Here is a 21,631-nt window from a genome sequence, read left to right as displayed (position 1 = left end):
TTGGGTACGTTGTCGTTGTTTTAATATGTGTATTTTTGTTTGCTTACCATCATTTCTATTCCACACCCTGTATGCACTGATGCCATGCATGTGGGTATATAAGACGACACAGTTTGGAAAGTCTAATCAACCTATAATCAGAAAATTTTCTAATGAGGCTAAATAATAGAATGAGATATGATATATGAGATATAGCATGGGAAATTGATTTCATTCTATTCCACATCCCACTTCTCTGTTCATGCTAGCAAATATAATTTGAAATATCATCTCACGTCTGCATATTATCGATAAATATCGATTTAGCACAAAATATTTCAAATAATGATGATTAATAGTGTTGCTCAATAAATATTATGCCATGTGAGGATTTTTCTTAAATAGATATTTTAATCAATGAAGCCTCAAAGATCATACCCACACAAGTACAATCCCAATCTTAAGCTAAATTGAGAAGCGCATCCAGCGCATTTGCACGCTTTCCTGCCAACTTGATGCATACTTCTCATAGAGCGGTGCAAACTTCTTGGGGAACTGTCGCTTCAGACATGAGATTACCGTGCCGGTCACATAGTAACGGGGTGACCAATCGCACTCGCACGGCGGAAGACAGGTGCTGCAATTCTTTAACTCATGCTCAGAGCCCAAATTCGAACTCGGCTCAACATTTTTCAGAAAATTTAGTTGCCAAGGCTGCTGGGCATCGTATTCAGATGGGGTGATACAGAGGAAATCGACAGTTTCATTTGCTGGCACATCCGCAGGCTCTTCTTCAAGGGAATTGCTGGGAAATATGTCGATGTACAAGTTGAAGCGCGGCATGCCCCCAATGAGCTCCTTGAACTTGCGTTCACGTTCCCTACGCAGCCACAGCTCGAGGAGATCCCAGTGATCCAAGTTCTTGGACCGTTCGCGAATCAGCTGCATGCGAGTATAAAAGTCCGAGCGCCGGAATGCATCATAGTTAACGCCCGTCTGCGTGTGCCACAGCAAGTAGAGCTCGTTGGGTCTCTCATTCGGCAGGGAAATACTGTGCGAGAATTTGGTCAGCTCAAAGTGAATCAGCATCCGGATGCCATAGGTAATGTGTTTGATGTGGTCGAAGTCCTTGATATTCATTGCCGACAGCGCGGCAGCATCCAGTAACAGGAGTTTTCGGCCCTTGATCCCATTCACACGAAATGTGTTCTGTGGATATAATAAACTACTCTGTGATCGATTTAGCTGTTGGCATTCCTTTTCTTATCAACTCACCACGTATTGGGGGTATCCATAGTGAAGAAGCCAGCGTCGTATAGCCTTGCAGTCCCATTCAAAGACCGACGTCAAGGGCAGCTTGTCGACTGCAGCAATACACAGCTCGAGCAGAGGTGTGGGCGAGTGATGGAACGGCAAGGGCCACAGGGAATGATCAAAGTGGACTCGCCTTTCCAAGAGAGGAGTACGACGAAATTTGTGTGGTGGAATCGGAATTACTTCTTTAGGACGAATCTTACGCTTGAATTTCGTGTCTGTTACGCCATATAGGTAGTTCATTATATATATAGGTGTATAAAGGTATAGGAGTGTAAAGGTGTAGGAGCATAAATGTGTGGAAGAATTAAGATGTGAGAGTATTAGTGTCAATATAAAGGTGTAGAGGCTTACAGGAGTATTGGTATATATTAGTGTCAGTGTGTATAGGTAGGTATATGTGTTGTGTAATCAGGTGATTATCTGTTTATGAACAGAAATGACAAAAGTGTCGGGGACTACTATCTCATATCTAAATAGGATAAAAATGATTTGCAAATGGATAGTATGAGTTTCGAAGGAGGTCATCTATAAAAGAACTCCGGAGGAAACGTAAATATATGAATATAATATAGGCTTAAGATTCCTGCTAAAACCAAATCAGAAAATATAAAAATATTATAATATATACATTTTAAATTAATAAATATAAAAATATTTTTAAAATATACATATATAAATAGAATTAAATTGATGGTTTAAATGTATCCAGATTCGGATTGTACAATAATCTTTTTCGTTTGATTATATTCATGTACATACATGCATATATACATATATCTATATTTTCTTTACGCAGACAGGATTAGTTTTATTTTATTGTGCCCCAAGGCATCTGCTAGTCGTTCAGTCTTGTTTAATGCATATTTCCTCTTATTTTGTGTTGTTTCTCTATGCTCAGCCACTTCCGGGACTCATTATGGCTTAGCCAAAATTGCATTTTGGCTGCCAGAGCTTGGGGAACTTTTGAGTTCTTGGCCAAGTTGGTGGTTGGGCGTGATGCGTGTTTTGTTTATTTTGCAGTTGGCTCGCTCGACATTAACTAAAAATTGAACTAGCTGAGCGCCAAAGTTTTTCATTAAGCAGACAGCCTCGGCTTGTCACAGCGGCTGTCGTTGCGAGGCCGGCAGTTCGCTTAAAGTTCTGGGCAGACCATTTTAATTAGCATGCCAATTTAGTGGGCCTGGCCCCCTGCCCTTGCTCTTAGCGCCTTCGCTACGCCCCGAGTCGAATGACCAGAAATCTATTGACACTTTTGCGCTTTATTAAATGTTTATTTGCTTTGTTGATTTTGATTTTCTCATCGAGTGCGCAGCGAATTTGAAATGCAAACAACAACAGTACGAGAAAACTCTGTCGAGGGTCGCATCATCAATATGTGCGCAGCAGAAGGGCGGAATACGGCTGGATTTCTAGTGTTTCACTGCGACTAGCTTAAGGTTAAGGATGGCACACACCCACACACACACACCCTCTCACACCCTCTTCCACTATGAGCACGCCCGCTGGCAATGAACAGTAAATAAGGCAAATCTATATGCTAGAGGAAACCAAGTCACACACACACACACAGACATACATATACACTTGGCCAGTGGCTGCGACAATGACTGGCCAGAACAAATAGAAGACACAGCCAAAGCAGCTTCTCCTCGCGTCTGCGCCTGTTTCTGTTACTGTTACTGTTGTTACATTTACTGCTACTGTTACTGTTACTGAATTAGCAATTGACTATATTGGTTGGGTGTTGTATGCTGACTATTGGCTGAACAATACCCAAAGGTGGTCTGCTCTTTTGGCCGTGCACTGAAGATAATTTTGGAGTAATTCTTAAATAATGGAAATGGAAAATAAAAGAATTCTATGAATGGTAATTAAAGTCTGATACAAGTGATACTAAATTTTAATCAAAAAATACTTATTTGGAAAAAAGTACTGAAATAGTTATTTAATAAATAATATTAGAATACAAACTTTTCATCGATTACCACTGTAAGCATTGAGTGAAGTTGGCATTAGCTCTCTTAATCTTTATAAATCAACAATATTGGAATGTTAGTTAAGGTATCTTATTGGATTTGTTTGTGCTGAGTAAACAAGAAAACAATGGATGCAGTATTGCGTGTATTTCACTCGAAAGTTTTTCTAGTGTTGGCTGCTGCGATACATACGTATTTCCCATTTCCACACAGAGTCAACTGTGTGTGAGTGGAAGAAATGTATTCACGTTGCTTTTTCATTATTCATGACAACTTGCTCTTGGCCGTGCTCGTTGCTAGATGTAACTGAGTCAAAGCAAACACCAGACACAAATACAGACAAAGGTAGAGACAGCATCAACAAACAACAAAAAAATGAAGGAAGTAAAATGAAGATAGCACACACACACACAGCCACACTAAGGCATATACAGATTGTGAGCGGGAAAATAACAAAAATGACAATAAAAAGCAGTAAAACAATTTTCCCTCCCACCGCAACGCGTAGACAAAGTCAGAAAAACAGCGAACCCAAAAGGAAACTAATATTTTAAGAAAACAAGACACGGCCACCGCCAGGGTGGTTGGATGCGATGGTGTTAGTGGGGGGATGGTTTCCCTTACATATGTGGGTGCATGATATGAAGGCAACAGTTTTGGAATGCCTGTGGGTGTGTGGGTGGTTCGTTGGCTTAGCCTTTGCGCAAGTGGCCGTCGTCAAATTCAAGTGACATATTTAGACAGCTAAGCGACTCCCAAGTGTGGCATCCACAGCACAAAGCAAAGGTGAAGTGGCAGTGCCACAGACGCAGCCACAGCAGCACGAGCAGGAGCGGGAGCAGGAGTAGCAGCAGCAGCAGCAATTTTGCAGCAATTCAAGCTATTGTTGTTGTATCCCTTTTTTGTGTGCCATGCAGCGAGGACTCTTTCCTTTATTTTTTGTAGCTCACGAAACCCCTCATGAAACATAAAAAAAAAAGGAAGCAGAAGCACCGGGCAACCCCACAGAAACCAACGACGACGACAGTTGCTTTTAATAATAAAATCATTGAGCATCAAAGCATAAAAATCAGTCAAGTGCAACATAAGCTTAAAGACCCCGTCGCATGTATGGGTGGTTGGCTGCCAGGAATCGAAGGTGGCCCAACTAAGGTAGAGCAGCTCCCCTTGCTGTGCTGTGCATGTGTTCGATTTTGGCGAAGCATTTGTCTTCCTCTGCCACCTCGTCTCTTTTTTTTTTTATTATTGCCCAGCAGGAGAAATGAATGTGACTTAATGTTATTTTTACAGCCAAATTAGTTGGCTTTTGATGTGCGTTTAACTTTCGTTGATGCTGCTTTAACTTTAAGCCAGACAAGCAAACTGCTCAAGAAATAAGATTGAATAGGTATCATTCGAATTCCCTCTCTCTCACTCTCTCTCGCTGCCTGTCTGTGTCCATGAATCGCCGAAGCTTTGAATACTCTTTCAGGTTGGAAATTCTTTTTAAGAAACTTAAATTTTTATAAAAATTGGCGTTTTATATTTATTTAATAATAAATAATTTTGCCAATACTTTAATTTTTATTTTTTTTTATTTATTTATATAAATCGTTTGAATCACAATTTATTTTCACAGTTTCATTTAATTTTTCCCAATTTTCGGAGTATATAGTATATCGATTTTATTGATTGTATCTAAAATATAATTTATTGGCTCTAAACTTCTACAAAAATTTCCTTATTTTACTGAAAGACTATATTCGACCCTCATCAGATATATTATATACTAATGCTAATAATGCTAATTACTTCTGTTTTTATTGAAATACATTTTACGTCAGCTGAAATATGGAATATGTTTATTCAACACTGTTTCTAGTGTTTGCAATTAAATAATCTGGTCACACTTGAAGCTCTCTTTCTGTTAGCTGATTGCAGTCTCTAAAATAACAACATAATAAATTTATTCAAATCAACTATCAATATTTCCACCAGTTGTTGCTTCTATAAATCAAGTCTCATGCGTTGCACAATGCATGAGGAAATCAAAGGATCCGCAGCTAGAATATGCGAAAATGCTGTGTGGCAACACAGTTTATTGGGCACGCACATTTTGTGCGTAAGTTTTTTTTTTTTTTTTTTTTTGCGGCGGAGGATTGGCAGACGAAGTGAAGCATAGAGGACACAAAGGAGAGCGGGAGAGGATGCGGATGTGGATGCGGTAGCCAAAGTTGAAAAAGGTGGTGTATGCAGTCATAAAGAGACGCCGCAGCGCCAGTTGGGCCCGCTGCGTGCAGCCATAAAAACTCATAAACTGGATTCAAAGTGCGCGCTCAGTGGCACATGTGTGCGTGTGTGTGAGTGTGTGTATGTGTGTGTCTGCTGTATGTATCTTTAAGATACATTGCCATTCACATTAAGTTGCGACAGGGCAGGCAGCTTATTGCCACACTCACGGGACAGACATCGGACGGCAGAAGTTAAGTCAAGTGCAATCATTTCAAGCTGCTGCATTCGTAATTGCATGAAGTACTCGCAAGTACTCACAATTCATATGCCTAGCTCGTAATGTGGCAGCTGTTGCCATCTATTCGGTGGCCGACACTGAAGTGTGCACACTTCAATATGATGCCACTTGTCAGGGCTGCGGGCAGAGCCAGTCGCATGTACGGCAGAGTTTGATTGGGAAATGAGCTGTGCGAGAGCTAAATGTTTGTTTAATTACTTTTTGCTGTGCTTTGTTTACAGGGTATTTCACAGTTGCCGTTGTGGCTTTTGTTTGTCCAGCTGAAGTGCTGCTCAGCATACGAAATTTTCATCTTGAAGCACAATATTCCCAAATGCAATTGCTGAAAAATGTTGGAGTGTCTGGTCAAAACAGATTTGATTAGCAATTTCAATTCAGTTGATGATATGAAAAGCTTTCCAAGTAACAGCAAAATTCTTGCTTCTGCAACAAAAAACTCGTCTGACCAAAGACTCTCGAGTGTGTTTCGAGGTGCAAAGTAAGCAAGCTAGCTTCAAAGAGGATTTATTTTAAGCCCTGCATATTATAATTCATATGGGATGCACTTGTGAGATGCTTTACTTAAGATATATTGAATCAGTTTCTGACTGTGCTCCGCTTGAATTTAAATTCAAATTTAAGTAATTCCCTCTCAGCAGCTTTAATCGGAATCAGAGCTCATTTGCGAGCAGCCCCAAACGAATTGATTTATAATTTAAATTAAACGTTTCTCGGCACACGACAATGAAGAGGCCAAACAACGCACATACACAACACGCCCCCCAGCGCAGCCCGTCAAGCAAACTCAGCTAGACGAGACAGAATAGGACAGGACAAAACAGGACGCAACCCTTTAAGCAGTTTTGAAGATTGTCCATGGCGCTTAGCTCCGCTTCACGTCGACGCTGCCATCTAAGCCCTGCCGCACGAAAATCAAACAAACCAAACAGTCGGAGGACATTGAGACTGAGCTGCTTGCCTGCCAGCCTTGTCCCGCATTGGCTGACATCCTTCGTCCTCTGGTCCACGCGCATAGTTTTTCCACGACGCGCTGCTGTGCGGCTCATTGACATCATTTGCTTTGTGCTTGCGAGCTTGTTATTTTCTACAAATTGTTAATTATTTTCATTGCGCTTATTATGAAACTTTCTGCAATGCCCCCATCCAGTTGCCTCTCGCCGCCTCCCCTCACCCTCTACCACTCTCACTCTCTCTCGTGAAACTCTACTCCGCTGTTTGTCGCTTGTTGTCCTTAAGGATTTTTGGCATTTAATTAAGCGCAATTAAATTGACATTTTAAACAATTTAAACAAGCAAATAGACGTCGCAATTGGCTACCCCCACTCCCAGCCGTGCCGCGCCACGCCCCGCAGCTTCAAGGCGGCTTCCCTTTACGTACTTGGGCGCATATTGAAACGCTTTATGACCAGAGGCCAATTGGCTGGCTGCCTGTCGTGAAGTCCTGAAAGCTTTAACGCAGCCGAAAAAATCGATAAATGAGTGGTCCAATACCTCAGCCCCGCACAAGCCCCAACGTAGACCCTAAGCGCCCGCCAACTCCCACCACCACCGCCACCGCACATGCGTCTATTAATTATGTCTTTTGCCGTTTTGTCACATTTAAAGGCGAAGCAATTAAGTTGCCAGGGGAATATTATGGAGAGAGGTAGAGAGAGGGCGAGCCAGGCATAATGTATACCCAGAGTCACATAATACGTATCAATGGACACAACATGGACATGGACATGGACATGGACATAGACATGGACATGGATGTGGATGTGAATGTGGACTTGCTGTCCGTCTCCATTGCCCACTTTGCTACGTGACCAGCACAGTAATTCATATGAAAATTTAATTTGTTAGGCCATACAAAGTGAACAAACGGGCCTAAAAGGGAGGGCCAGTCGGTGGAAGGAGGAGGTAGGGGGCAGGGGGCAGATGGAGGAGGTATAGCTGCAACGGGGCAATGAAACCAAATGGTTTTTACGTTTCTAACCGCATGTGAAAATAAATATTATTAGGTAAGCATTGAAAACAAAAAAAGAATAGCCAAAGTTAGCTAACTGTAAACGAGATTGCTCAGCTAGCAAATACCCTGTGATAAAGTTAGTTAAAGCTTGATTACATTTATGTCTGTCTATTTTAGATCCAAGTAAAGATCTAGCCATGGCTTAGCTAAAGTCGCAGTAGTACTGAAAAAACATTATTATTATTTATTTACTTCAGAATATAGTATATATAATAATTATAATTTATAAATAATTACAATTTAATTTTAAATATGTATCTCTTTAAATATCTGAATGAGTTTCTAGTTTAAAATGAAATATTCAAATATGAATTCAATTGAAACTACAGCTAAGCACACCCTCGCATCAATTGTAATTCGACGGTTTAGCAGGGTATAAATACCTTTAATACGTGTGTTTGGCATCATGAAATATGAAAAATGATTGCATTTTTGGCACAAACAGCCGGAATGCGGTTTGGCTTGTTTTCGCATTGTCAACACGTGGCCAAAAGCCACAAAGTATGCAGCGCAGTTTCCGCTTTTATGATAATTTTTGTGATTTTGATTGCCGGCACCGCAATTTGAATGATATTTGGTTTTCTCGCGGTCGCCGCATTAACACACATGCTTTTGGTCGCCATTTAAAATGTATTGGTATAAATTCATTTATTTCCATATATGTACATATATGGCTAACTGTATGATATATTAGCGTATTAAGTGCCATTGAGAATAAATTCCATACAAATGTTTATGCCAGTGCACCTATAATGTTTATATAAAATTAATCTGAAGTGTTTTTGAACATTGTTAGCATCAGTTTGGGCAATATAAGTGTTTAATATTTGGTTTAGCTTAGTTTAGATTTTTCTGCTTATAGATATTATAATTTTGATGTTGATAAAGTGTTTAAAATATGCAAATTAGCTTGAAAACTCGCCTTTATGTGTTTTTAATAATGTTAACAGCAAATTTAATATGCAAATTTCTATGTCGCTCTTTAGTCAAATCATTGCTCTCTGAATTTAAATTGCTTGAGTAATTTTTTGCTGCATTTATATTAAAGCTGGAAAATGTAGATATAGCTAGACTTTTGTATGCCCATTCTCACTGAATAATATTTAAATTACTTTAATTAAGATTGAATGCCATGTCCCGCTATTTGGATGTATGCTGGACAGCCTTTTCGTTTTATATTGTTCTACTACTTTTTTAAATACTTGGATACAAGAATTTTTTATTTTTTATATTTTACTTATATTATAAGAAATAAAATAAGTCTAAACTCTGTATAAAGAAAAGTAGTAATAAATGTACAAATTTAGAAATAGAGCACGTTGAATTGAATATTATAAGATATATTTATACAGACACGAAAATAGTCTTAATACATTTTCCTACATTAAGAGAGCGTTTGATCTGGTATGTCTCTAACCTTCAGCTAAATACTTTCAGCACGACGATCTGGATATAGTATATCTACGGACAATTTCATTTTAATTTTATGGATGACATAATCATTATGTGCAACAATCTAAAATAGGCTGAACAAATTATTATAATGTATTAAGCAGTTTATTTAAGAATAGGTTCCACAAACACATTTTCTCTAATTGAAATTATTACTTGAATTAGCACGGCAATCCAGCTTAAGTTTGCTCATAATATTATGATAGTAATCGTATTTTTATCTCAAGATATTCGTACCTCAAACGAGTTAATTAGATAGAATGCATTTCACACTATTCACAGCATCGATCTTGGTTCATTTTAATGCAAATTGAAAATGTAAGCGATGCATTAAGCTCATTAGCTCAGCTATGCAGAAAATGCCGTGCGGATGAGAAGTGGCCGGACGGAAGGGAGCACGGCTGAATGCAGCTGAAGACAAGTCAGCTGAACAGCTTAGCAAATAGAGTCCAATGAAATAATTAGCAGGACAAGGCGATGGCAAGGCAGAGCTGCACAATTTGCATGGCCAGCGCCACCTGACTGTGGCCAGTGGTTGGGTGCTTGGGTGGTTTCGGTGGCTTGGCGGCTTGGCGGCTGGGTTTGCTAACTTTGGACAGCATTTTAAATTTCATTAAATCAGCTCACTTCGTTTGCCAATGCAATCAACATCGCAAAGCGAAAGCAAAATAAAGCAAACCGGCAACAAGGCCCGTCGCAGGCGCCGCTTTTTATTTGCAACGCCTCAAGTGCTTGAAAATCTACTTAGATGCCCCGCCCCTTGACCGCTGAGGGCGTGCGGGGCAGCGCTTAACCTTACGTAATTAACTTGCTTCGCGTTCGCTTTTCCACATTTTTTCTGTATTCGTTTTGGACTCCTTAAACGAAGGGTATATGAAGCTAGACAGTCGGATTGACCATCCCTCTAAATGTCTACTAAATTCGAAGCAACTTATCTATACCTAGTAGCTATTCGTATCTATCTAATATATCTGTTTTATTATATTTTTATAATGTAATAAACATAGTTAATAATTGAAAAAATTGCATATCGATAGTTGATCAGCTTTTTTTGTAAATATTCCTAGAGCATTTAAACATCGTTAGGTGTCTTTCTGTCTCTCTCTCTCTCTATTTTTTTGTCCATCTCTCTTTTCTTCTCTAACAATCTCTGCCTCTGTTGCTTCAACTTAACTTGGCTGTTTTTCCTCTTCTTTGGCTGCTATAGAATTTGTGTTTCTGCGTTTTCCTTAGTTTGATCCACTTTGCGCATGGATTTTAGTATAATTTCTTGCAGTTTCTGCAAAGTTTTGTGTTGCTACTTGAAAAAAATAAAGAACAGGAAAAAGTCCCTGGCTTGGCGGAGGCGTTGAATTTGTGTTGCTTTGCTTTCGCTTTTCTCTAATTTCTTTGCGCTATTTTTCACAATTTTTTGCAGTTTCCGTTTTTTTCTCTCTTTTTTTTTTGTGCTGCGACTGCCGTTCGGCTTTCTAAGTGAAAAAGTAAACAGAAATCCATTAGCTTGGCAATCATTGACGGCGCTTCCAGTGGCACAGCCCGAACTCCACCTCGTCACCCCCGCTCTCGTGCCAGCTGCCCCACTGACCACTTTATATATGTGTGTATGTGTGTGGGTGGGTGGTTGGTTTTGACTGGGTGCAAATGAGTGGCAGAGGTCAGTGTGGCTTTTATAAATTGCTGCCATCAGCGCATTTGCTCCACTTTTTCACTTTTATTTGGGCTTTCGGTTTCCAGGCGCCTGCTTTGGATTGAACGCAACAATATTTTGGTTGTTTATGGGAGAAACAATGAAAATTTATTTAAATAAATAATAGCTTAAAACTAAATGCCGGGACTATTCGACGTCAATCTTGTAGCCCAGATCAATGGAGGCGCGTATGTGTGCATTCAGGCTGATGTGGCCGTTGCGCAGTGATTCTTGTGTGAGAAACTCCTTGACCTTTGCCTCGTTCGTGCAGAACACCAAATTGTCCGTCACGTCGATGAGGTGCTGCAGATGCTCGGGAAATCTGTAGAGTATCAAGAGAATTGAGCTGGAGGCGTCCGACTGCCTGCACAAGTCACTCGACAGCTTCGATATGCCCTGGGCAGCCGTGTAGTCCAGACCCGTTATCTTATGCCCATCGATGACGACCGAGATCTTGAAGTCCGCCTGTGTGCACGCCTTGAGCACAAGACCTCTCAGATGATTGATGGCCGGGAAGTAGATGCCATTGCCAGGCACCACCGATATGTACTGCATATCGTCCATTTCCTGTATTCTCACCAATATTTCCGGCCGTGCCCACAGGAAGAGTAGGTGCAGCGCCGTCACAATGATGCTGACAAACAGGCCCACCTCCACGCCAAAGAGCACGCACACACAGAAGCAGAGCACCCAGATGCTGAAGTCCCGCTTCGACTCGTGCCACAGCCGCAGCGGAAGCTTAAAGTCCAGCAGCGTGAAGATCGAGCAAATCAAAATGGCCGCCAGCGTCGCCTCCGGTATATAGTTGAAGTAGGGACTGAGGTAGCTCAGCGCCAACAGCACAATGATGCCTAAACGTAAATTCGAGGTAAGTGTGATAGATTATGGAACATGAGCTGCCTGCACTTACCCAGATACAAGTTGGCCATGGGAGTCCTGAGGCCACAGGCTGTGCTGATGGCGTAGCGGGTGAAGGCGCCCGACGAGGGCATCGCCTGCACAAAGGAGCCAAACATGTTGCAGAGTCCAACGGTAAGCAGCTCGTGATTGGTGTCGACCAGACCCTTGGGTGCTAAGGCCATAGGGAGTACAATTAGTAATTATTATACTTATCTCACTAATGTCAGCAAACTTACTCAGCTTGCCAATGGATATGTTTGTCAGGATGCCAACAATGGGTATGACAATGATGCCCACATTGAGCTCCTGCAGAATCTGCCAGAAGTTAAAGCTACGCTCAGGCGTTTCAATGGTCACGCTGGGTATCGTAAAGCTGGGTAAGCTGGAGACTGCATTCGAGCTGAGCGAATAGGGCACCGTCTCCCTATAGCCCAGCCAAATGTAAGAGATAATGCCGCCAATAAGCACGATGAGCGTATTCCTCGACGTCGCTAAATAGCGACAGCAGACGCGCAAGGCTTTGCTGCGTTTCTCACAGCGGGCGACGCGTTCCAACAGCTGAGAGCAAAGATTTGAAAAGAATTTAGGAATGTAGAAAATTAAATATTACAGCTAAATGTGAATCAAAGAGTTTTTATGCACCTCGAGCAACAGCAGAAATACAATGGCAAACGTGCCCATGGTCAGATCAGCCATATTCGCCTCGCCGATGCGAGAGCTGAGGGTGCTCACGGAGCTGATGAGGCCGGGCACTAGGTATTTGATGCCCAGCAGGACCTTGATCTGCGACTCAATGACCAGGATGGCTGTGGCCGAGGAGAAGGCTTTGATCACCGGCATCGATATGAACTCAAAGATGAAACCTAAAAGTCATAATTGAATTGAATTGATTGATTGAGATAGGTAAATCAGAAATTAGTGCAGCGACGGCAAAGTGTCAATTGAACAAATTTATTGAACTAGATCAGGTTTATTTGTGAATATAAAAAATCGTAATCTAAATCTAACTGTGCTGCCAATATGATTTCCAGTCACGAAGCGTGATTTACCCTCGTTCCGGCGCATATTGTTTTGCCAGTGAATCGATTAGCACTATAATTACTAAATTAACGACACGTCTATAATTGAAGCACGGCTTTGCTCATCTGTTTGAGGCTGTCCGCTAATTGATACACTCTACAGAGATAGTTGACAGTGCCACCCTCTATAAACTCGTGGAACTGCCTCAAATCGGATATAGCACGAGTACTCAAATGCTTTGCGCCATGCGCGTTCCGCTAATCAGCATTGTACACCCAAGTTCAGGGCGAATGAAGCCAATGAAGATATTGTGTGCAATTTACGTAAGTTCTCTCATATGTGTATCTAGTTTGATGAGCGTAGACGTTGTGCTCGCCATTGAAGAAGAGGCGCTGCTCTACTCTCTTTCAATTATGCCCTGTACGAGCGCAACAACAATAAAATAGACAACAACAGAACAACACTAGACTCAATTGATAGTGACGGCTAAGCGTGCAAGAGAATAATGCAAATTTTACCGGATACCGGTAGAGTGTCGACGATATATTAGATGATATATATATCATGTATATATGCTTGCTTCACTTGTCAAAGTAGAAGCTAAGGCCTGCAATGTGAATTGATAATAAATCAGTTGGTGATTTGGTTAAGCATTTACTCAGGCAATCCATCAGTCAATCCTATACAATACCAAAATTTATTGAGATACCAAATTTGAATGACATATGCTCAATAATTAGATTAAAGAAAAAAAAAATAAGTGTAATAAGTTTAGTCATTATGTATCTTATGAAATCATCTAGTTATTTATGCCTTAATTTGTCAGTCAGAGTAAATCAGTAATAAGCCAGCCAATCTATTGCTCAGTTTACTGATAAAGCTGTATCAAGGAATCATTGGATCAGGCAGTCAATCCCTTAATCTCTCTCTTATCAGCAACGCAGTTACTCAGAATGCCAGTCAATCTAGTCGGCACTTAGGCAATCAATCAGACACACAGGTACTTACCTACGCGTAATGAGCCCATAATGATCTGCACAACGCCACTCAAGAAGGTAAGCAGAAACGCGAATTCAATGGGCCTGTTCACGGTGAACTGTACACTAACCAGGGCAACCAGGCTGGTGGGTCCTATGATGACCTTGTCGATGGAGCCGAAGATCAAATAGATAAGCGGACCTATGAAGGCCGAGCATAGGCCATAGCGGGCAGGCAGACCCGCGAGAAGGGCGCAGGCAATGCTCTCTGGTATGATAGTTAAACCAAGCGTGATGCCAGCTATCAAATCATCAATGCCCCATTCCATATTGTAGCCGGGTAACCATTGAAACACGGGCACATGACGCAATAAGGCGCGCTTCCATTTGGGCTGTGGCGCCCGCTTAGCCACCTTTTCGGCACTTTCGGCCTTCGACAGGACTTTGGCATCGATCTGGGTGGATAGTAAACGCACTTTAGTCGCTCGCTCTGTGACCTCAGGGTCCACTTCTAGTTCCGGATACATAATGTGACTAAGAAGCTGCGATAAGGTCTGCTTCCAATGAGTCGCGATTTGATAATGAAGCTGAAAGCAACGCGCAAGCCTCTGATGAGCGCTTTTTAATCGCAGATAGCACCTCGCAGATCGCAAATGACGGAGCTCAAATCAACAAGCGCAACCCATCGTCAAAGGCAACGAACCGACAATTTGCAGTCGTCGTCGTCGTAAGAGCGTCTCTTTAATAGTAATTGTGACTAATACAGATACAGATAAAGATACAGATACAGATACAGATACAGATACAGATACAGATACAGATACAGATACAGATACAGATACAGATACAGATACAGATACAGATACAGATACAGATACAGATACAGATACAGATACAGATACAGATACAGATACAGATACAGATACAGATACAGATACAGATACAGATACAGATACAGATACAGATACAGATACAGATACAGATACAGATACAGATACAGATACAGATACAGATACAGATACAGATACAGATACAGATACAGATACAGATACAGATACAGATACAGATACAGATACAGATACAGATACAGATACAGATACAGATACAGATACAGATACAGATACAGATACAGATACAGATACAGATACAGATACAGATACAGATACAGATACAGATACAGATACAGATACAGATACAGATACAGATACAGATACAGATACAGATACAGATACAGATACAGATACAGATACAGATACAGATACAGATACAGATACAGATACAGATACAGATACAGATACAGATACAGATACAGATACAGATACAGATACAGATACAGATACAGATACAGATACATAGATACAGATACATAGATACAGATACATAGATACAGATACATAGATACAGATACATAGATACAGATACATAGATACAGATACATAGATACAGATACATAGATACAGATACATAGATACAGATACATAGATACAGATACATAGATACAGATACATAGATACAGATACATAGATACAGATACATAGATACAGATACATAGATACAGATACATAGATACAGATACATAGATACAGATACATAGATACAGATACATAGATACAGATACATAGATACAGATACATAGATACAGATACATAGATACAGATACATAGATACAGATACATAGATACAGATACATAGATACAGATACATAGATACAGATACATAGATACAGATACATAGATACAGATACATAGATACAGATACATAGATACAGATACATAGATACAGATACATAGATACAGATACATAGATACAGATACATAGATACAGATACATAGATACAGATACATAGATACAGATACATAGATACAGATACATAGATACAGATACATAGATACAGATACATAGATACAGATACATAGATACAGATACATAGATACAGATACATAGATACAGATACATAGATACAGATACATAGATACAGATACATAGATACAGATACATAGATACAGATACATAGATACAGATACATAGATACAGATACATAGATACAGATACATAGATACAGATACATAGATACAGATACATAGATACAGATACATAGATACAGATACATAGATACAGATACATAGATACAGATACATAGATACAGATACATAGATACAGATACATAGATACAGATACATAGATACAGATACATAGATACAGATACATAGATACAGATACATAGATACAGATACATAGATACAGATACATAGATACAGATACATAGATACAGATACATAGATACAGATACATAGATACAGATACATAGATACAGATACATAGATACAGATACATAGATACAGATACATAGATACAGATACATAGATACAGATACATAGATACAGATACATAGATACAGATACATAGATACAGATACATAGATACAGATACATAGATACAGATACATAGATACAGATACATAGATACAGATACATAGATACAGATACATAGATACAGATACACAGATACAGATACACAGATACAGATACACAGATACAGATACACAGATACAGATACACAGTAATAGTAATACGACATTTGTACATTTGACAATTACAATAGGTACGACAGAGACAACTACAAATACAGATGCAAATGAATCTAAATGATAGATGCAGATCCACAGAGACTTGCTTACTTACCGACAAAGCCACATATTCAGATTTGCTTTAGTTGCTTATGCTCTCATAACAGTAATCAGCTGTTCGTTTGAAATCATCTCTTAAAGTATCTCTTCCGCGTCAGCTGATCTCTTGCTTTTTATAAGTTGTTCGCTCTTTGAATTTGGATATTGTTTGATAATACAGATGCTGATTTCGCTCGGATACCGTAGCCAGTCGTGCCTGGGTTCTTTCCGTTTAATTGTTTGATTCAATTTTGAACTCAACCTGACACTTTGGTACCAGATCAGACAGAGTCCATAAACCGGTGTTTGTGTGACATTTACCTTGCTAATTGGAGCATATTTCAAATAGATACAAGTCAATGTGTGAATTGTGGAATAACTGTCAACATTTCCATGTGACGTATAACGAATGGTATGTATAAGACATTAGATGATATAAGCAAAGGCATTTTCACTGACGCCAATATTGAGTTCTCACCTTACTGATAAATGACAAATATTTGTAGTTTGTTTACTATTTACATTTTGGCTCTACTGAAATATCAATGTATAGTGGACTTTTCCTTAATTTAGAATTAATTATAAAATACATATTTATTAAGCCATATTAAAAGTTACTTTTCTCAGCAGCCTGTAATTATTCTGAAACACTTTTATGCAAACTTTTCTGCACATGTGTGGCGGAACGGAAGCATGACTTCAATTTAATTGCCGCTACACATGGCGTATGATTAATATGTATATTTCGTGCTTTTCCATTTAATGTCAAGTCGTTTTGTTACATGTCTATAAATTCAGTTATGCAAATGTCTTTCATAAAAAGTTTGACTGTCAAAAGTGAAAGACAAAAAAGAAAAAAAAACTTAAAAATTTTAAGCCAAAGAAAATATTACATGAACAGCATGTGGAAGTCAAACAATATTTTTTGTCTTCATTTTAATGCAAATTAAAATTATAAAGTTTTGATTGACATGAATATATTTTTGTTAATTTTTCTGTGGGACGAAAGTCTTTGTTTCTTTGAATTTGCAATGTTCATGTATGAAAAGTTAAGCTAAATCTTTTGCATAACTTTGTTTTTCTCTTTTTTATTAGCTTCCATTTGAAAATGTCGATTGAATATGAAGGGAAGTAGGCTATATCGAATTTTGAAGAAATTGAATGGAAACCAAAGTGGATTAGAATTAAAATCTTACAGATTTTTTTATTGGATGAAATTGCCTATTTAGCTTGTTAAATTAAAATAAATAAAAATGAAGAGAAAGTAAATAAAGTAGAATTTGCTAGAGCGAAAAAAAGAAAGAATAAAAAAACAAGAAAAATATATAATTACCAATTGCCTGGAGAAGCCATTTTCCGTTAAAGTATAATAAAGTGCATATGCCGTTTCTTAACTTCATTGCGAATTGTGTGATATTTTAGCGAAGTTTCTGTTTTATACATATAAATTTCTGAAAATCTCGGCCAGCAATTACAGTTGATGCGCTATGAAACGTTGAACAACGATTAGTTGCATTTGATTTTTACATTAGTATGCAATCAAGCCATAATCACGCAGCACTGAAAAATGTAAAGCTATTTTACAATTGCATATAAATGCATTTCAATGGCAATAACAATCATTTTATGGGCCTAAGATCCGCTGCTGGTCACATACGAATCGAAATATAACTGTAAATAATAGGTGGGTTACATTCTGCGTAAATTGTTGCACATTTTCACAAAATCAAATTAAACCAAATGTGAATTAGCCCCCAGCATTTATTCGCTATGTGGCTTTTACTACTATTTTGTGTATAGAATTAATTTAACATTTTAAATCGATGCTCAAAAGATAAGCCTCAAAAAAAAATATATTTGTAGATTATTTACATATTTATATTAATTATGCTTCCATAGTTTTCTTATGATTTAAATATAATTTTGAAAGGTTATGAGATCAAATACTTCTATCCAAAAGAGGTAACTGTTAAAATCAATCTTATAATAAATAATATTATTGGCATGCTTGTTAAGTTCAAATCCATTTTTATGTCTGCTTCTTTCATGCAATTTGGAAAATGACTTTTCAAATCCAGAAACTGCAACAATTTCGCACGTACTTTTCACACAGAGCAACTGGGCTTGAGGAAAAGTTTGCGAAATGATGCACTTAAAGTTATTATTTGAGCCGATTATTGCATCTGCCACAACGCACGATTGCACATTTAACGATGCCTTTATGTGTGTGTGGCACAGCCATATTTAAATGAAATTTTAAGTGCTCGCCACCTGAAACAGCGCAAGCCCGCAGCAATCAGCAGGAAAAGAGCAGACAGTCAGAGCGAGAGAGAGAGAGAGCGAGAGAGAGCGAGCAGGAGGACTGGTCTTGATGGTCTACCTGATTATTATTTCCAGGCACACTTCGTTGTGGCATTATTATAATGACTGTTGCAGCAAAATTCACAACGCACCTGACTCGCATAACACTTTTAAGAGGAAGCTGCACGCTTTGAGCTAATGTCCTGCCAGCTGCTGCTGCCAGTCTTCCATTAGTCCACAAACAAACAAACGGATAGACAGACAAGAGACAGGAGTTGGCACTGAGTAGCTGCTAGACCGCTCTCAGTCTGACCTCAGACAATGCCCAGACGAAACATATAAATATATATACATATATACATACACACATGTTTGTATTTATGGCTAGCTATTTTAGCTTTTATTAATAAAACTCAAAGTTTTTACTTTTAAGTCAGCTATCCTTTAATTCACATCAGAATGGAAAAAGAGTTTTAAAAAGCTCTTAAGTTGAGTCATCTTTAAGAAAGGCTTTTGTGACATTCCTGATTCAATTTTGTTTATTATCATTAGCATTTTAAATATATGTTTATAAACATAGAGCCAAGTACCTAAATATTTTGTTGCAGTGTATTGCAATTATTTCATGAGCTCTCGCTCTTTCGAATTTCAGCTTTTGCCTTTCCCCTTATAGATAATATTAATTAAAAATCTGCTTCAACTGACTTTAATTAATAATTGAACTGTTGTCATTTCAGCTCTTCTTTTTGGCAGATTGCCTGAGATTAGTCAGCTGTCAATTTGGCAGCTGATTCAGTCGCTCAATAAGTGCGTCATGCATTGTGCGTCTATCTAAATTTTTATGCCACTGATAAGCGTGCAATAAAAGTTGACTTCGACGAGCGCTGAATTCAGGAAAGAATTATCTATATGGCCTATTTTTGGATAGTACCATGCAGTCACGAGATTTTCAGAGATGACAGCCAACAAGAAATAATGCCACGAGAAATACTTAAGCTAGGCAGAGAATTTGAACAAGTTTAAGGAAACTCCGACTCATATCTCAGACCGAGTTTAGTAGCCGCTGATTTAGAGATCTTGAAGTTCAAATTGGTCGGAAACACACATATCATATAAAGACAAAAAATATACCAATACTTATACTTAGTAGTAGAAAGAGTAATTCTTTCGTCAGCATGTCCTATATTTATGGCATAACCGACATCAAATATAAGCCAAAAGAGAAAAAGAAAAGGCACGAATTAACGTCAGATGTTCCACCAGTTAAATACCGAACCCATGATCTGCTCGCACGTCGCCCAACGTACAATCACGATGAATGGCCCATTGACTTTCGTGCCACGCCCGCATCTCTCGTGGAGCTATCTATTTGCGCAGTCGATAAGCTGCCGTTGCCGTCGGTCTATGAGTGGGACGACAAGGCCATACGACTCTGGATTTGCCGCTATGGATATCCCCAATACATGGTGAGTTCTCTACGTAACTCAATATATTTATATATAATATATTCGTAGGACGCTCTGTTTCCTCTTCGTAGCGCACATTCCGTGTGAATTTGATCTGGGGTCGAAAACTCCTCTTGCTGGATGCTGACGCTCTATCGGCAATGAATATCAAGGACTTCGACCACATCAAACACATTACCTATGGCATCCGGATGCTGTTTCACTTTGAGTTGACCAAATTCTCGCACAGTATTTCTCTGCCGGACGAGAAGCCCAACGAGCTGTACTTGCTGTGGCACACGCAGACAGGCGTCAACTATGATGCATTCCGGCGATCAGACTTGTATATACGCATGCAGCTCATTCGCGAACGATCCAAGAACTTGGATCACTGGGATCTCCTCGAGCTGTGGCTGCGTAGAGAACGTGAACGCAAGTTCAAGGAGCTGATTGGGGGCGTGCCGCGCTTCAACATGTACATATGTCCCAAAGAACCAGTCGTGGATCCAAGCCACGCCCCTCCGCACCACAAGACGGATTGCATTTGCCCAAATTGTATGCCACCATGCGATTGCCTTTGGACTCCTAGGGACACGTGTCTGCCTTGGAATCTCCACTGCCTGTCGGGCACAGGCAAATGCAGGAATAGGATGAAGGAGGGCCATTGTACGAAATGTATGACGCCATGCGAATGCCACTGGCTGTCCCGGTATTATCTGACAGGCACAGTCCTTCGTTGCCTGAAGACCAGTTTTCCCCAGAAGTTTGCTCCCGCTTTCGATAGTGAGAATGTAATCGATGTGCCAACTGAACTGCTCAATAAGTGGACCCGCTTCTCTCTTTAGACTTTTATACCTACCATACGGTTTATTTTGCACAAAAACTGCTTCCTTTACTACCAACCGATATTAGCCGAAGCAAATTTGCGAGTGATAAATACATAAATCGTGTAAGCAAATGCGACCAAACAAATGGACTTTTACTACCATCGGCCTTAGCATGATAAGTATGTAGTTCATTGAGGCAACGAAGCGTCGGAGTTGGCTTAAGCTTCATATTATAATTAAATTATTATCTCGCATTACACGGCAGCCACACCTGGCACGATCATAAAAATAAATTGCAAAATAAATGGAATCTGAAATTAAACGAAATTTTATTTTAATTTTTTTTGCTTTGATTTTCGTTTCTGCTTATTATTGATGCGTTTGGCAATTGCCCATGTAATAAAAAGCCAAGTAAATATTACGTATACGCCGCGTGTACACAAACAAAATATTATGGTGCACGTACACAAATGCCACGCCCATAGCGCCTATCTATAAGCATACACAAACGCACAAGCAAAGCCAGAGAGAGAGAGAGAGGGAGAGAGAGGGATGGAAAGGGATC

General features: G+C 39.4%; 3 protein-coding genes across 3 annotated transcripts; 1 reads left to right on the top strand and 2 right to left on the bottom strand.

Moving 5' to 3' along the window:
• Nucleotides 1-370: 370 nt before the first annotated feature.
• On the bottom strand, nt 371-1,774 carry LOC149270420 (uncharacterized). The gene is made up of 2 exons (XM_089461745.1): nt 1,255-1,774; nt 371-1,188 (listed from the first exon to the last, which is right to left on the bottom strand). The coding sequence occupies exons 1-2, from the start codon at nt 1,534-1,536 to the stop codon at nt 445-447; spliced, it is 1,026 nt and encodes a 341-aa protein (XP_089317871.1). The 5' UTR covers nt 1,537-1,774; the 3' UTR covers nt 371-444.
• A 9,233-nt stretch (nt 1,775-11,007) lies between these two features.
• Nucleotides 11,008-14,519, bottom strand: LOC149270419 (sodium-independent sulfate anion transporter). Its single transcript, XM_089476362.1, has 5 exons — nt 13,860-14,519; nt 12,474-12,694; nt 12,068-12,389; nt 11,842-12,003; nt 11,008-11,782 (listed from the first exon to the last, which is right to left on the bottom strand). The coding sequence occupies exons 1-5, from the start codon at nt 14,353-14,355 to the stop codon at nt 11,079-11,081; spliced, it is 1,905 nt and encodes a 634-aa protein (XP_089332488.1). The 5' UTR covers nt 14,356-14,519; the 3' UTR covers nt 11,008-11,078.
• Nucleotides 14,520-19,638: 5,119 nt separating this feature from the next.
• LOC149270418 (uncharacterized) lies at nt 19,639-21,393 on the top strand. Its single transcript, XM_089469302.1, has 2 exons — nt 19,639-20,260; nt 20,332-21,393. Exons 1-2 carry the CDS (start codon nt 19,970-19,972, stop codon nt 21,082-21,084), a joined length of 1,044 nt encoding a protein of 347 aa, XP_089325428.1. The 5' UTR covers nt 19,639-19,969; the 3' UTR covers nt 21,085-21,393.
• Nucleotides 21,394-21,631: the final 238 nt, after the last annotated feature.

Source organism: Drosophila arizonae, chromosome 2 (assembly GCF_054131065.1).
Source record: "Drosophila arizonae isolate 15081-1271.41 chromosome 2, UAZ_ARI_1.0, whole genome shotgun sequence".
NCBI lineage: Eukaryota > Metazoa > Arthropoda > Insecta > Diptera > Drosophilidae > Drosophila > Drosophila arizonae.
The sequence above is the reverse complement of the archived record's forward strand: the minus strand, read 5'-3'. Positions and strand labels throughout refer to the sequence as shown.